At 38.1% G+C, this 17048-nt stretch overlaps 2 protein-coding genes across 2 annotated transcripts; one reads left to right on the forward strand and one right to left on the reverse strand.

Moving 5' to 3' along the window:
• Positions 1-740: 740 nt before the first annotated feature.
• LOC149406708 (carboxypeptidase) lies at positions 741-1653 on the reverse strand. The gene is made up of 2 exons (XM_089627029.1): positions 1332-1653; positions 741-977 (listed from the first exon to the last, which is right to left on the reverse strand). Exons 1-2 carry the CDS (start codon positions 1567-1569, stop codon positions 823-825), a joined length of 393 nt encoding a protein of 130 aa, XP_089483155.1. The 5' UTR covers positions 1570-1653; the 3' UTR covers positions 741-822.
• Positions 1654-14070: 12417 nt separating this feature from the next.
• Positions 14071-15861, forward strand: LOC149406709 (putative E3 ubiquitin-protein ligase SINA-like 6). Its single transcript, XM_089608330.1, has 2 exons — positions 14071-14641; positions 15129-15861. The coding sequence occupies exons 1-2, from the start codon at positions 14243-14245 to the stop codon at positions 15810-15812; spliced, it is 1083 nt and encodes a 360-aa protein (XP_089464456.1). The 5' UTR covers positions 14071-14242; the 3' UTR covers positions 15813-15861.
• The last annotated feature ends 1187 nt before the right edge of the window (positions 15862-17048 follow it).

A 17048-nucleotide genomic window follows, 5' to 3' on the forward strand; every position in this document is an offset into this window, starting at 1 on the left:
GGCACTGCAAGTGGAGAAAATAATTCTCTTGGATATTATCTCCTACCTTATCAACAATTACAAGGTACGTGAGATTGAATTCTTTATTACCTTAATGTGGCATATTTGGAACAATTGGAACGGGTTGTCACGAGTCGGAGAAGCAGGATTATGTTGAGTTTAGAGAGGCTAACTCTGACAAATACAGAGGAAGCATTATTTCACTGATCTAGGAATGATTTTTAACATGACATTCCTTATAGCTGTAACAGAGTGGCTCATTGTTTAGCTAGGTATGACCTTCTTGCTCATTGTAATATGGCTTCACCAGGAATTCCTGGAAGTTTAATAAAACCTTCGCTGTTGGCTTTAAAAAAATAAAAAAACCACCAAGCCCCAACATCCACATACTCGATTTAATAGTATTCACTTCAAAAAATCCATCACCTCAATCGATCTAAAATAAATCATTACCCTAGTTAACACGATTGAAAGAATCATCCAGGACAAAATTTCAGCCCCAATTAAAACTCACCATGTACCAAAAATGGTACTATTCTATATCTTAGAATCATATCTCGGAAACGAGACCCATAAATCTATATAATTACCGAAGTGGTAGAAGTCAGGCCGAAATGAAAAACCATACACAAAAAGCCTCCTTAGAATTTGGGTTAAACATGACAGGAACAAGGGCATGTCTATACAATGTAAACAATATATATATATATATATATATATATATATATATATATATATATATCTCCAAAGGCATGGTAAAGAATGACTTATCATGTTTAGGCGAAGCAAATATTTACTTTTGGAGAATCGATGAGTGGCGAGTCAATCATCATAGGAGGAGTGAGGAGAAGCGGTGCAACCGGGGTCAAAGGGATCTTCGGATCCACAGCAATGCCAATACTGTAGAACCCGACCACCGTTTGGAGTGTCCATCGTTCCACCGCTATACACACTCTCAAACTTTCTCATTGTTTCTCCTAAACACACACACACACACACACACAGAGTTTTGCTTCAGTCCCAAGGAATCAAGCACAAAAAAAAAAACTTGCCAAGAGATAAAGGGAAACTCCAAGTAGTCATATCAGTCTCGTTCTTGCTCAGCTGAGCGAGAATATACAGAAAGGTTGCAACTTTGAATTGCCACGAATGTTACTGTAAAAATGCCGGCATTGAAGCTCTACATATCATACCATTATTGTCAGCAAAGTGAATATCTTTGAGACTAAGCTGTGAATCAACCACAAACACAGAGCGGAATAAAGCGAAAACCTAACGTGCGTTTGTTACGAGCATGATTTGGGGGTAAAATAGAAGTGGACGAGTTGTACCCCCGAAATGAGCAGTGTGGAAGCGACAAGCGCGAGGGTGATTTTGAGAAGAGTCGAACTGGGTTTTGCAGGTCTTACACGTTCTCAGCACCTTCGTGTTCGGGTCGCTGCTTGGGTCCACCGCAGAGCAACGGAGGCGAAGAATGGAGTTGGATTTCGTTCTTGGGTTTCCATGGAGTCGGAGAGAAATTAGAGACCGAGGAAGTGATTGAGGAAGAATTAGATGGTGAAGAGACATCTTCGCATACTTTCAATATTCGTCGAGAGAAAACAGAGGAATCGAGAGGAAGAGAAGAAGAGAATATTTGGGGATTTTCTGAATAATACTTCTCATTGATTGAAAATGAAAATATAAAAGAGAAAATAACACCTATATTTGTGTTTTTAGTAAAATATCGAGTTTAATCTTTGATTTTTTAAAATGTCGAGTTTATACATACTGTTTAACTAAGATGATAAAATTATACCCTCAAATGGATAACATTGTCACAAATTTTATTTTCATTGATATTAACTCTTATATAAGAAAAACAAAATCAAATCCAAACTAGTACTCTAAATTTTAAATTTCAATTTTGAAATAAAAAATAACTGTAAATTGATATTAAATAATAAAATTCATATTTACCAAAAGATGACTTCATTCTGTGATCGAATTGCAACTCTGAATCATGAAATCTTTTTCGAATATGTGATTTTAATGATTATCAACTGTTGATTTTTACCCTTTTACTTCTTTATGTGTTCTTCATGATTAAAAGACTGGTGTTTATTTTTTAGTTTTTTAAATAAATTACATATATGACGCGAATGAATAAAGATAATTGGTGTTTACATATAAATATTATAGTCAACGCTAATGAAAATTCAATAAAAAGAAGATTCGTGGCACTGTTGTTTATTTCAGTGTATAATTTCGTCGTTTTAGTTAAACAGCGGTACGAACTCGACATTTTTTATAATCAAATGTTAAACTCGACATTTCACTAAAATACAAGGTATATATGTGTAATTTTTCCAATTAATAATACAAAAGCCATAAAAAACAAATAATTTTTTTTTCCCTACTAGAATACTCAATAAAGAAAAAAAAACAGACAAGACATGATTGTCACAATCATCTAAGCCCCGCGACGATTGCAATTAGACAATCTCCAATCCGTTTCATAAGAGAAATTTCATTAAGTGGGCTTAATAAGCTATTAAATATCAAGATTAGACCCTAATATTTAAAAAATCTAAATATGGACTTTTGACCCAAAATCGGACAAAAATACCCCTCTGAACCCTATACATCTCTCACACTTCATTTTTATCATTTCAATCACACTCAAATCCACTCAAATCCACTCAAATCCTCTCTACTTAAGCGGGTTTCAAAAGAATCATGGGTAAGATTACTAACTTAATCATTTTTACAAAGTTTATGATTGTATATGATAGAATTTAGCAAAAAAAATCGATCAGATCTGAAAACAAAGTCCAAAATCTGGGTTTAACTTGTTTGTACGATGGTATACGATGATGTACGACGAAATTTAAATTTTTGTACGATGAAATTTAGAATAAAAATTGCGTTCTGTACGATGCTGTACGATGTTGTACGATTCTGTACGATGCTGTACGATGCCGTACGATGCCTTTCTGTAAGATGATGTGCGATTCTGTACGATGGTGTACGATGATGTACGATGTAGAAGCTTATTTTGCATAGTTTGACTGTTTTTTGCAGTTTTTGTCATGATTAACGGCACTTGGGAGAAGGAAGGACACCAATGAGTTTTCACCAATGCAGAATTTCGTGCATTCGTAATTCCGAAAGAGGTAACGTACACGGAGTTAGTAGATTTCTTATACGAGAAGTTCGAGTTAGACAGATTCGCGTTCGACTTAAAACTCGAAGTCCCATACGCAGTCGGTACAATTCCAGTAGGTCCTGCCGTATTGAAGGACAATGGTGATGTTTCGCATTTTATGAAGCACAAATATCGTAATAGATTTCCACTCTGTGTAAGTTTGGTACCGAAACAGATCGAGGTCATTGCACCTATTGCGTATCGAGGAGTATGTAAAGGGAAAGATGTGGAAGTTGGAATGGTGTCTCGCAATGAACCGAAGAAGAGACGGAATACTCTTGTTATCGAGGATCGACAAAATGATCCTATAATTGAAAACAAAGACGGTGGTTGTGACGATGACTTGTTTAACGAGTACAAGGGTGCCGGAAACGGTGACGAAGTATACAGGCGTGATAGAGATTGTAATCACAACAGTGACGAATATGATGGACACAATGGTGATGAATACGAAGATGGCGAAGGTGATGAAAACGAAGGTGGCGAAGGTGATGAAAACGAAGGTAGCGATGGTGATGAAGAGAATAGTGATGGATATGACGGAGATAACAATGGTAGAGGTGAAGAATTTGAAGAATTCGCCAATCCCAAAGAATATGAAGAATTTGTGGAAACGTTTACGGTACCAACGGGTCATTGTGAATCATCGAGTCAATGTCAGCGTGAGCCTCCGATGATCGGATCACCTATCGTTCCTTATTCATGGAAAGCACCCGAGTTCAGCGCCGATGATGTTGTGAAGGAAAACCCGAGTCATTATCCAAGTCATTCTTCTACAGGTAATTTAAGTGGATTCAAATGAGATTCAAGTATAATATGAAACCACATATTGTTTAACTAACCTTTGAAAGTAACAGGTAGCTCAGAAGAAATATATATTGGGCAGCAATTTGAAAACAAGCATGAACTGAAGAAACATATCCACTTGTACGCGTTGAAACATAATTTCGAATTTAGAGTGAAATCTTCTTCGAAAAGAGATGGTATGTTCTATGCAAAAACGAGAGATGCACATGAAGGTTGAGGGGTGTCGTGCAGTGGTCTGAGATGTGGGAGATTACGTCGTACGAGGGTAAACACTCATGTGGGCGTGTTGTTCGAACAGAGGGCCATCGAGGAGCGGCACCATGGGTCATCGGTCACGTATTTAAAGACAAGTACTCAATTAACTCTATGGCGGAGTATTCGGCGCATAACGTCAGGGAAGAAGTGAAGACAAGATGGGGTGTGAACATATCGTATTTGAAAGCTTGGAGATCCAGGGAGAAAGTTATTGGGTACGTGCGGGGTACGCCGGAACAATCGTACCAGAAGTTACCGTCTTGGCTGTACATGTTGAAGCAAAAGAATCCTGGGACGTTAACAGACTTTGTGCAAGATGGTGACAAATTCAAGTATGCTTTCTTTTCCATTGGGGCGTGTCGTAGAGGCTTCAAAGCATGTCGGTCGGTCATAGCATTGGACGGTGCATTTCTGAAGACAAAATACGGGGGACAGTTGCTTTGCGTAATTGCAATGGATGGGAATTCACAATTATATCCACTTGCATTCGGAGTTGTAGATAACGAGTGTCATGCTTCTTGGATTTGGTTTTTGAGAAGATTGCGAGAAGCTATCGGTGAAGACGTACCTAATTTGGCGTTCATATCCGATCGCCACGTTAGCATCATACATGGTGTCGAGGTTGTGTTTCCTGGTATCCCTCACGGAGCATGTTACCATCATTTACAACTGAATGTCCAACACAAGCTAAAGACAGACCATTGTCGCTTTGAACTTTACGATGCGGCTTACGCCTTCAGTAAAACAGCATTCGAAGCTAATTTTAGACAGTTGAGACGTAAGGATGTCGAGATGGCAAAGTATCTCGAAGAAGTTGGTGTCGATCGGTGGGCCAAAGCTTTCTTTCCTGGAAAACGGTAAGAGTCTAGAACTTCTTTTGTACTGAATTTTTTATGTCGTTGATTATATAAATCAAGTATGTTTTATATAGGTACGACCTAATGACGAGCAACAACGCAGAAAGCTTCAACAACAAAACAAGGAATGCGAGGACGTTTCCCATTACGACGTTGCTCGAGTTTATTCGATTCACACTCCAAACTTGGTTTTTTGAACGAGAAGAGATAGCGAACAAGTTGAACACAAAATTGACACCAACGTGGCAAAATGATCTCGCACAGCTAAATAATAAGGCACAGTTCGTCAATGCGTACGGACTTGGTCTATATGAATGTCATGTCAAAGATGTAAGAGGTGATTTCGATGTAGACCTTATGGCGAAGACATGCACTTGCGGACTACCACAACAATTGAATATCCCGTGCGAGCATTCTATCGCAGCAGCCCAACATCGAAGCGTAGACGTGTACTCGTTATGCAGTGACTTTTATTTGAAGGAGACGTGGATTGAGATGTACAAGGAAGCCATATATCCGGTTGGCAATGAAGATCAATGGGATGTCCCGGATGAGATAAAAAATATGAAAGTTTCGGAACCCGTTGAAAAGAAGCAAGCCGGTCGACCGAAGAAAAGTAAACAAGGAAGAAGAAGAATTAATCGATACCCATCTCAAGGCGAAAAGATTGTCGTCCAGCGAAAATGCGGGAAATGTGGTGGTAGGGGACATAACAGAAAAACATGCACTTGGAGAGATTAAAACTTTAGACTTTGTGTTATTTTTATTTTTAAGTTTAAAACTTTAACATTTATTTGAGTGACCGTTTACTTTGTGTCATGTCAAAGACGTTTACTTTAACTTTAGACTTTTATTTAATGGAGTGTCATCCGTCTTATGGACCTTTTCGCATTTCAACTCTGTGAGAATGACGAAGATCTTGTTGCGATATTTTTATAACTAGCACGCAAGTGGACGTATCGAACAAGTAATAGTGTTACGTAAGTAACGGATATCGATCCCACAGAGACTAGTTACTCTAGCGACGTTAAACAACCTAAAGCAAATTGATTTCACTGTATTAAGGTGGGTGGTGCAAGAATTAACTATAATAAAAATAACTAAAAACAACGGAAATTTAACACGAGACTTCAAGTAAGAGAAAATGTGGGTCACGACTTCACCGAAAAGCTAAGACTCGGGGGTTTCGGGTTTCAACAACTAGACCTACTCTATTCACGCTAATCTCATTCTCCCTAAGATATTACTAGCCTCTCTTGAGTGATCTAGCAACCTACGCAATTGACGGATTATATATCCTCTCGGCCTCTAATCCTATTAAAACAATCACGAGCAATAAACATAAGAATTCAAACGATTACATTAAGCTTAAGCCGTCTAGCAACCTAAGAACAAAACGAAGCATGGATTATGAGCATGAGTTTTCGCCCTCTCTCGAGTGATCGAAACCTCCTAAAGACAATCCTAAAGATGGCCAATCTAAAGAACGCATTAAGAACACATCCACACAAGCATGAATAATTGAGCCAATCACATCATAATTTCACCCTAACGAAACCCCCTAACCCAATTTAATCCGGCTACATCGCAACCCCGCTAAAAATTTAGCCTCTAACGGAATCCATAGTCATCAACATAATGATCAAAACCATAATCAACATAATCATAAATAAGAGAAACACTATGAGATTCATGATGGGAAGAATGAAACTATCAATTAATTGAGAAATAACAGTAATTGAGAGTAAGGGTAAGAGAGAAAAACTATTAAAAACGGGAGTTCACGGTTGCTCGTTCGTCGGATCGTCGACTCAACTTCGCTCCCAAACAAAAGCTCTCAAAAGCAATAATAAAAATAAAGCGTACTAAAAAAAAGAGGCCGAGTTGTGTTTTATAGTGGTTTAGGTCGAAGTACAATTTTGGACTGATCTGGGCCTTAAAAAACGATCCAACGGCTAGGATTAAGTCAAAATTCGACTTTGTTTTCGTCAGAATTCGCCGTCTCGCGGCGCGCCATACATCCTCGCGGCGCGAGGCGTCCTTCTTCATATCGTCGCGTCGCGAGATTACCGCGAGGAGCACCGCGAGAAGCTCCTGGAACTTTTTGTGTTCGTGAAAATGCAGGGGTCACGGCGCGAGGTCTTCTGGTCGCGGCGCGAGAGTTCTTGATCGCTGAGGTCGCGCCGCGAGGTCTTGCGCACCAGACTCCAAATCTTCATTTTCTTCATTTTGACTCCAAATTCGTCGCTTTTACGTCCGTTCCATCGATATGTGACCCGAAAGTTACTTTTCATCCATATTGACCTGAAATTCACTATAACCACACTAAAACCATCAAAAACACCTGAGAACGCGCTAAATCCAAGTCAAATGAGAGCGGATTCGTACGTAAAATACGCACTCATCAGATCTCATCTCGCTTTTGTCCCAAGACTCGTTTTCGTCCACAAATGTCTCGAGTTCTAAACCCTTTGTGAATGTGTGAATTTTTGATGTTTTTTTTTTGTGAATCTCTTTCATTGAATTACATGTTTATAAGGTACAATAAAAAACATATTCAATCAATAGTCAACAAATCATCTCGATAATATGTTTCTAAGGTACTATTACATAGAAAACCAAAAACATAAAAAATAAACATCCGAAAATACAAAATCACGGGATAAGGTGGTTGTAGAATAAGTCCACGCACCATTTCTTCCTGAACGTTCTCATATTGACACTTTGAAGAGTGTCAAATGATTCGTTCAGTACTAGGTGCTCGACATACTTCAGTGCGAACATCCCGCAATCACCGCTACAACACAAGAATAAGTAAAAGAAATTGTCAAAAAAAGTTGAAACATAACTTGAAAAAAAAAGTTCAATTAACTAATTGTTTAAAAACATAAATTGTCAATATAAACATAATTGTTTAAAACTTGTCAATAAAAACATAATTGTCAAAAAAAAGTTCAATAAACTTGTCAAAAAACTTGTAAAAAAAAAAAACCAAACTTCTAAAATAACTTGTCAATAAAAACATAATTGTTTAAAAGTTGTAAAAAAAAAGTTCAATTAACTAGTAAAAAAAACTTTTTTAAACGAACTTGTAAAAATAAACAAACTTGTAAAATAACTTGTCAATAAAAAGATAATTGTTTAAAAGTTGTCAAAAAAAAGTTCAATTAAGTAGTAAAAAAAAACTTTTTTAAAAGAACATGTTTACCTGTATGCACATTGTGGGACCTTGTCATCGACGATCCACGTCAGGTTAGTGAACTTAATTTCACCATGCTCACTCTCCCGGTAAGAGTGGGGATGGTTCTTGAAGAAACCACCTATGGCCACAATCCTCGCAAATGCTCGACTCCAAGTCTGAATAATAAACATTTTAACAATGTTAAGTTACCCTTATAATTTAATTAATTGTTGCTCTAAGGTAATAATTGTGAATAACATAACATTTTACGTACCTCCATCAGCTCAGTGAAGTCCTTTTGATGGTTCGACGACTGCATGAGATCCTTTTGGCAGTCGAGGACGGTAATGGTCCAGGCCTCGATGTCGATCCGAAATGTGAACCAATGAATGTTCTGGAAGTTCACGACGAACAGGATCTCGCGAGCACCATCCCAAGGCAAAATATCGGCGTCCCTATACCCAGTCATCGGGCTAATAGTTGCCCTCATGTCCCAGTCCACGGGTTCGGGCTCTGCTCCCAGCTCGATGGCCTTGTTGATGTTCGCTTCTTCCGTTCTGAATCGGCCGTACACGTGCTGGACCCACCGACAATCCATGATTCAGACGTCTTGCCGATATCCGTCGAGAGCTCGTTGGCGAGCCCGAACCATGTGAATCATAGCATCAATATGCTGAGACATTAGAAACATATAGCGTTATTTTAAATTGATAGAGAAAGTGAAATTATATAATAACGTACCGAATCATGTAGCCATCTGGTTTCTGTCAATATCGTGTCGAAGAAAATCGTGTCTCCGTCGCACGTCTTCAGTCGAACAGACTCCATGAACTTGCCGTCCCACTTTTTTATCCGCACCCACTTAACGAAATTATCAAACTCTTTTTGCTTCGCGTCCTTCAACGGCTTGAACTTGGGGATCGGCTTTTCCAAATACTTGGGCCTCGTCGGATCAGTGAATTCGGCCCAACGCGACGTCTTCTGTCGCACTTGCCGATCTGGACGTGCCGGAGTAAGTTGTGCCTTTTGTCTTTTCCTTAGAGGAGTTGTGAGCGGGCGTAGCTTATCCGAAATGTCTTCTCTACGAGGACTCGACGAAGACGTCGACAACCTGGGAGAAGTCACCGGCCTGATCTCCGATCGCTTCGACGACTCGCGATGCGTTGAAGACGGCTTCTTCGACTTCTTCGATGACTCGCGATGCGTAGAAGACGGCTCTGACTTCTTCGATGACTCGCGATGCGTAAAAGACGGCTCTGCCTCATGCGATGGAGACGCCGGCTTTTGACTAGCCGCCGGAGGAGGAGGAGGAGGAGGGGTCCGGCGTTTACGACCATCAGCTTGGGTCGTGGGAATTTCACCCCCAGGCAAGCCCGTTGCGTCCTCGAACAAAATGTTCAGCCTCTTCCACATAGAAAGCTGAAAGTCAAAGTAATAAAATATGTCACAAAATTTAAACTTGTCACAAAAATTTAAACTTAACTCTAAAACGTTAAAATAAAATTTAAACTCAACTCTAAATTTTAAACTTAACTCTAAAATGTTAAATTATATTTAAACTTAACTCTAAAACGTTAAATTATATTTAAACATAACTCTAAAACGTTAAATTAAATTTAAACTCAACTTTAAAACGTTAAATTAAATTTAAACTCAACTCTAAAACGTTAAATTGATTTAAACTTGTCACAAAATCTAACATGTCTAACACTCATGCGCTCAACTCTACGGCCGGTCGTGCAAAGAGAACGTAAGACTATCCCTTGTGACTGAATCATTCGTTTTTGGGATGCTAGCAGTTGTTCTTGAGATGCTCGCAGTTGTTCTTGGGAAGCTCGCATTTCTTCCCACATTTCCCGTGTTATGACAAAGGGCTCGGGAATGTCGGCGCGAGAGGTCGCTGTGGGCCTCGATCCCATTGCGGGAGTGGACGGACTAGCAAGACGAACACGTGGAGTGTCTGACACGTGTTCGTCGTCGGAGTCTCCGATGATGGAATCTTCTGCAACAGTCGCGACTCGATCTATTTCTTCTTCGATGTCTCGCGGCTCTGTCGCATCTTCTCCCTCGACGTCTATGGGATACAGACATTTGCTCGTCTGTGTCTCGAGGAGAGTGAACATTTCTTTCTCTGGTGCCCTTGGTCTCAGCATTTGAAGAACACCCACCTACAATACATTAATAAACGTTACCAATATTCCAAAATAATGTAAAATACATTAATAAACGATAAATAATAAAAAGTGACCGTTTTTTTATTCAAGACCGCCTCGATGTCTTTGCCCATTATGAACACATTACTAGACCACGAGTGCATCCGGGGCACACGAATCCCCTGGTTCGACCCGAACCTCATCCCGATCTCTGGGATAGCCTCGTACGCCCAGTAATGAAGGGTATGGAGATTACCCGTCAATGTGTACTTGGCCTCTTTCTGTGCCACATCCGGCTTGTCCTTCAACTTCTTTTGCAGCGTCTCGTGATAACGCCGTAGGTTCACCGACAGGCTGGAATACGTCTCTGCCCAACTCAAATTTCCCCAAGGCATATTGAAGAAGAAGGAGAGGTCTTGAACGATGTATAGAAATTTCTGCCACCTTTCTTCGATGGCTTTGTTGGCCGGCTGCCCCAGAAGATACCCATAGACGAATACGAGCAGCCCGAGCTTGAACGCAGCGTCAGGGCTTCGACATATGGTGAACGCGTTGATCAACGCGCTCAACTTGCTTCCGGCAACGCCGTTCAAGTGATCCGTGATCAATCCATCGTTCTTTCGCTCGTCTTGTTCGGCTTTGGTCGGACCGTCTTCATAAGTCATCCCCGAGACGAGTGCGTACTCGAGGCGTCCAAATCGTACTCGTTTGCCTCCGATACCAAAATGTATCTCCCCCCGTACCGTCGCCTCGATCTTCTTCTGAAGGAGAGTATGTACGAGCACCGGTGAGAAACCAAGCTCGCTCTCCGTAAAAAATTGCTCGAACGGAGTCCCGAGGATTCGTTCTTTTATCCCGAGCTCATCGAATCTACTCCGTACAAGCTTCAAGATCCCCGTCCCACCGTACGTGATACGCCCCGGGAATGAGACGTTGTATATGTAGTTTAAATTGTCCTAAAAAAAACAACAAAATTAAATCAGAATCACAATTCAATTTCCCGAGACCGCGCGCCGCGCAGAGACAGTCGCGCGCCGCGCATACGGGGATCTCTTTCATTTAAAAAAAAAAATCATCGTATAGCATCGTACAGCATCGTATATCATCGTAAAACAAGAAATTAAATTTTTTAAAGAAATCATCGTATAGCATCGTACAGCATCGTATATCATCGTAAAACAAGAAATTAAAGTTTTTTAAAAAATCATCGTATAGCATCGTACAGCATCGTATATCATCGTAAAACAAGAAATTAAATTTTTTAAAGATATCATCGTATAGCATCGTACAGCATCGTATATCATCGTAAAACAAGAAATTAAAGTTTTTTAAAAAATCATCGTATAGCATCGTACCGCATCGTACGACATCGTACAGGGTCGTACGACAATTTTTGAGAAAACATAAACCCATCGTACACCATCGTATCGCATCGTAGAGCTCTATGAATTTCATCGTACGACATCGTACAACATCGTACGACATCGTACGATGCATCAATCTCATCGTACACTGGCCCTAATTTCAAACCCTAACATTCTAAATCCGACCCAAATCAACTCAAATCAACTCAAATAAGATTAATACTAACTCATAAACCCTATTCTAACTATTTCCAAAGACATTTAACAACAAATTAGTTGAAAACTTACCTTTTTAGATGACTTTTGAGCTCGGGATTTCTGTGTTTCACCGCCGCCGAAGATTGAAGCGTTTCCATCGTACGCCATTGTCCTCTATCGTATTATATCGTACTGGCTCGTACAAGATCGTATGCCGTCGTACAATATCGTAGGAGTTCTCAGTTTTTTCTTTGTTTTGGAAGTGAACGAGTGAAATGGAGAGGGAGAGAGGCGCGAATGAGTTCAAATAGAGGACAGGGGTATATTTGTCCGTTTTGGGTCCAAAAGTCCATTTTTAGATATTTTAAAAAGTTAGGGTCTAATCTTGATATTTAATCAATTTTTAAGCCCACTTAATGAAATTTCTCTTTCATAATAGAGTGAGAAGTGATAAAATAGAGTTGGATTTGCTCCAATCAAACTCTATTTCTCACTCCATTATGGATTGAGTAAATAGTGAAACTCTAAACATGTAGTTTTGCTATTCATTCTACTCCATTTGGAGTGAGATTTTAATAATACTAAAATAATTTAACTAATTGTGAAATGACCCCAAAATTGATTACATTTTATATTTTATATGTAATACTAATTTATCACAAAATCATTTTCTATTAATCTAATTTGGTATGAACATTGATCAAAAGTCATTAACTTACTTGACATGTATAAAAATTATAATCCTATAAAATAAATTGCTAAATATAATACATTGTTACAAAATCAAGTGCAAATAATGTGATATAAACATAAACAAGATCTAGTATTTAGAAGTGTAGAGTCATCAATGTTGTTTTTGTGTCTTTGTAATCTAGTTTATGTTTTTTTATTTGTAAAGTTTTAATTATTATTTTAGTATGATATCATTCACTTTATAATTACTTGACAAGTATTTAAATATTATATGTAATATATGATTATTTTATCAATAAAATATTAATTTTTATTTATTGGAAAGTCACATAATTATTTTAAATTTTTATAATATGTATAAAAATAAAATAGTTAGATACAAAAGATACAAGTTAAAAATAGGGCATTATAGTTAAGTAGCCATTTTGAAACGTTGAAATTATATTTTAGTCAACGTTTGGTTAATATTTCGAAATAGTCACTCAAATTATTAACTAACCAAAAGAGACAAAAATACTATTTGACCAATTTTAAATAAAAATAGTGATTTATCAACAACTAAGCCACTTCAAACATGTGAATTTGAATCTAACCATGATTTATAAAAATATTAAACAAATAGCCAAATAGCTTACGTGTCATATTTTTACACCGTTATCCTTATTTAGTTAGTTAATTTGATTTTTTTAATCAAATTTATATTCCTAATTGGTAGGATCTCTCTCTCTCTCTCTCTATTTTCATCTTTTTTTTCTTCTAAACTTCAAAATTCAGATTTTCCTCATATATACTAGAAATTGAGTGATTTCAAGTTCTATGGACTCGTGACCACGAGGGCTTCAAGAATATACCAATTGTGCATGCTGAAAATTCTTGTCTACTATCATGAAATTCTGCCAGATTCGAGATCTCAGGGCAGCGAAGCTCTTTGTCGTGTGGCCAGATTTGGGTTCCGACGTAGCGGAGCTCTTCGCATCCATCGAGTGTCGCGTGGCGTGTACGCACCGCACTCTCGAACGCCGATTCCATGTTCCTCTTATAATTATCCTCGTTTTCGAGGCTAAGACAGAACAACAAATGATCGTCATTATTGTCGCCTTTTTCGCTCAAGGCCGCGCATTTCAGAGACTCCAAGTCTCTCCAAAGAACTGAAAAATTATGCATTTTTTTATAAAAAAAAAAAAAAAAAAAAATGGAAATGCCTGAATATTTTATGGAACAAGTGAAAATATATGTAACGGGACAACACGATATTCTCACAATCATCTAAGCTCCGCAACGTTGCAATTAGTCATGAGTTTTTTTTTTTGGGTCCTTAATAATTGCAAGTCAGTTTATCTACTTTTGCGGACCAAGTTGGGAACTTTGCCAACTTCAGACAAAGATTGGAGAAGAAATTGTATCTTTAGGGACGATTATATAAACAAAAGTAATTTGAAGGATCAATTAGCCAGGATAAAATTAGCCACGAATATGAAGATCCGACACTGATAGCAACCGATAAACTAGTTTCCATTTCTTATTGACGCAGACAAGCCCACAGACACATGGCGAAATTTTCTGTATTCGATGAAGATGACGACGATTACGAAGCACCGAGTTCACAAAAAATTCGCAAGAGATCTCGTCTAACTACATCTGAATCTTCATGCAGCGAAGAAGCTTCTCGAGCAAAACGTCGATCAGATCGGCGTTGCGATGATGCTGATCAAATTCACCAGGACGAGCAATCGTGTCCCGACTATCAGGAGGAAGGAGAAGAAGAACAACAAGTAGTAGTAAAAGAAGAAGAAGAAGAAGAACCTTCTGTTTCTGCGAATCCCTGCGACGAAATCTTAAAATCGCCTGCCGTGAACAATGACAAGTCAATTTCTGCCATATTTACCGACGCCGATGTGCTCGATTGCGGTATCTGCTTCGAGCCCTTAACAATTCCCGTTTTTCAGGTTCGCTCTCTTTTTCTCTCTAAAGGAACCCCCAATTTCCCTTCTTTTTAGAAAAAGATTTGGATTGGTAATCTTGATTGTGATGTTATTGCTGTGATTGTTAGCAATATTTTCAGGCTATCGACAAATGATTTGTCTTGGTGTTGAATTGTTTAAAAAAATTCCTGTTCAAGAAGGTGGTGTTTTGAAAGTCAAAGCATTGTCTGAAACTTTCTTTTTTGAGCGATTCAATTTATTGGCATCTTCTTTTTGTTTGTTTTTGTACTCGTTTTTGTTTTCTTGGTTCAATTACTTGTTTTGAAGTAACTCTTCTGAGTTTATATGCCTGTGGCAAAGGCTAGAAAACTATCTGTTAGTTAGTCTATGAAAAGATCCTTAATTCGAACCCAGTTTTTTGCTGCAAATCTCAGTTTAATACATCAATTGTAAATCTGTCAAAATTACTATTCGGTTTCGGTCTGTGTTTTGACATGGTGTTGTGTTTCAGTGCGAAAACGGGCACATAGCTTGCTCATCTTGCTGCAATGGCTGTTACAACAAATGTCCCTCGTGCTCGTGGCCAATCGGATACAACCGTTGCCGAGCAATCGAAAAGGTCTTGGAATCAGTGAAAATACCCTGCAAGCACAAGCAATACGGCTGCGACCGAACCGTGATTTACAGCAACAAGAAAGAACACGAATCGAGCTGCGCTTATATACCGTGTTCGTGCCCGGAATCTTTTTGCGACTTCGTGTCTTCGGACAAGAAGCTTTACTCTCACTTCAACAGCGAGCACCGTTACACCGCAACGGGGTTCGCTTACGGAGTCGATTTCAGAGCTACGCTTGACGTGGCCGCGCGATTTCTCGTTCTACGCGAAGCGTTCGAAGGTGTCTTGTTTGTTCTCGAATGCCGCGTGGAAACCCTCGGATACGCGATCTGGCTTAGTTGTATATCGTCGCCGGCGTCGTCGATTGAATTCAGTTACGATGTTTCTGTCAGAAATGAAGATGATTTTCTTAAGCTACGATCGGTCGTGAAGTCGTCTCGGGGCATATGCGACAATTGTCCGCCAAATGGGTTCTTACTTGTTCCGTTCGGTTTTTTGGGAATGGCTTTGTCTAAAAACCTCTCATTCGATCTCCGCATCTCCAAACCAAATAAGGATATGCACAGTAATGATCCCTGAAAGATGGCTTGCTAGCTTGGTGCACATATGTAAATTATTACTGGAAAAATATGTAAATGCATATATATATATATGTAGGTATGTAATAATATCTTTACATGGCAAATTCATGACAAAATCTTCATTTCCATCAAGATACTTGAAAATAAATAGTATTTCTCTTTGTGTACTTAATTGCATCAACATAAAATGTGCGAGGTTTGTTCGTTTGGATCTAGACAATAATCGCACAAAGACATGATATGAGCACATCGCATAAGGTATGTCTCTACATGACTGTCGTTTTATTGATCTAGACGAACAAAAAGAGAGTACTTTGAAAAACTTTGTCGATAAGGAATTCTTCGTCCGATGTTATGGGTGTCTATGTTTTCATCGAGGTCTTTGTTATAGAGATGTTAGGCGCTGTTTGACATAGCTTTGCTTTTAAAGTGTTTAGATTCAGTTTTTGAAAAACACTGTTTTTTTATTTATTTTGCTTTTCAATTTTCTTCTATATTTTGCAAAAGTATTTCCAACTTTTATTAAAAACTATTTTTACCAAATATTTTAAAACGGTTTTAGAAAAAAATAAAATCAAACTTAAGAAGCTAAACCAAACGTTCTAAGGATGGTGGGGATTTATGACTAATAGAGGAGGTGTATACTTATTGAAAGAGCCTAGCCGTGATAACTTTTATTTTTTTTAAATAGTGGCGCGATGATTGATTGTTGTATGGGTTATAACTTTGACATTGATATTGGATAAATTTTGTGACACCGTATAAAATTTGACAGTGAATATGATAATCTTAAAGTGATGGATTGATAACTTGATAGTTTGAGTTAGATTTTGTTTATTGTTAATTTGATGGTAGATACTAGATATCATCTCTAATTAGGGATCAGATTGTTATTAACTAAAAATAAAAAGTTTGAGACTACACTATTTCTAGCTTTAAATTAGAGACAAGATTGTCGTTGAATAAAAGATTATAGAGAATTTTATCAATAAAAAAACAACCAAGATTAAAGCCGCAAACAATAAGTTTAAAAGATTATTAACAAAAAGTTTATCGTAGTAATTAGAAATTTGAATACAAAGTACAATTTTTGAGCGTATGCTAAAATTAATAATTTCAATTTTAATAAATTAAATGTTTGTCTATTCTTTCTCTACAAAGTGATTTTTTTTTTCATAACTAGTAATTTAGACCTTCATCCATATTAAATTTAGCATTAATACGAATATCTAAT

Source organism: Urtica dioica, chromosome 1 (assembly GCF_054948205.1).
Source record: "Urtica dioica subsp. dioica isolate 48M chromosome 1, U.dioica_male_clone48M_v1_H2, whole genome shotgun sequence".
NCBI classification, from domain to species: Eukaryota; Viridiplantae; Streptophyta; class Magnoliopsida; order Rosales; family Urticaceae; genus Urtica; species Urtica dioica.

Coding starts and splice junctions, on each gene's coding strand:
- LOC149406708 (XM_089627029.1), bottom strand. CDS start 1,569: ATGTCTCTTCACCATCTAATTCTTCCTCAATCACTTCCTCGGTCTCTA. Junction 978..1,331: donor CCACACTGCTCATTTCGGGG/GTACAACTCGTC, acceptor GTGTGTGTTTAG/GAGAAACAATGAGAAAGTTT.
- LOC149406709 (XM_089608330.1), top strand. CDS start 14,243: ATGGCGAAATTTTCTGTATTCGATGAAGATGACGACGATTACGAAGCA. Junction 14,642..15,128: donor TAACAATTCCCGTTTTTCAG/GTTCGCTCTCTT, acceptor GTTGTGTTTCAG/TGCGAAAACGGGCACATAGC.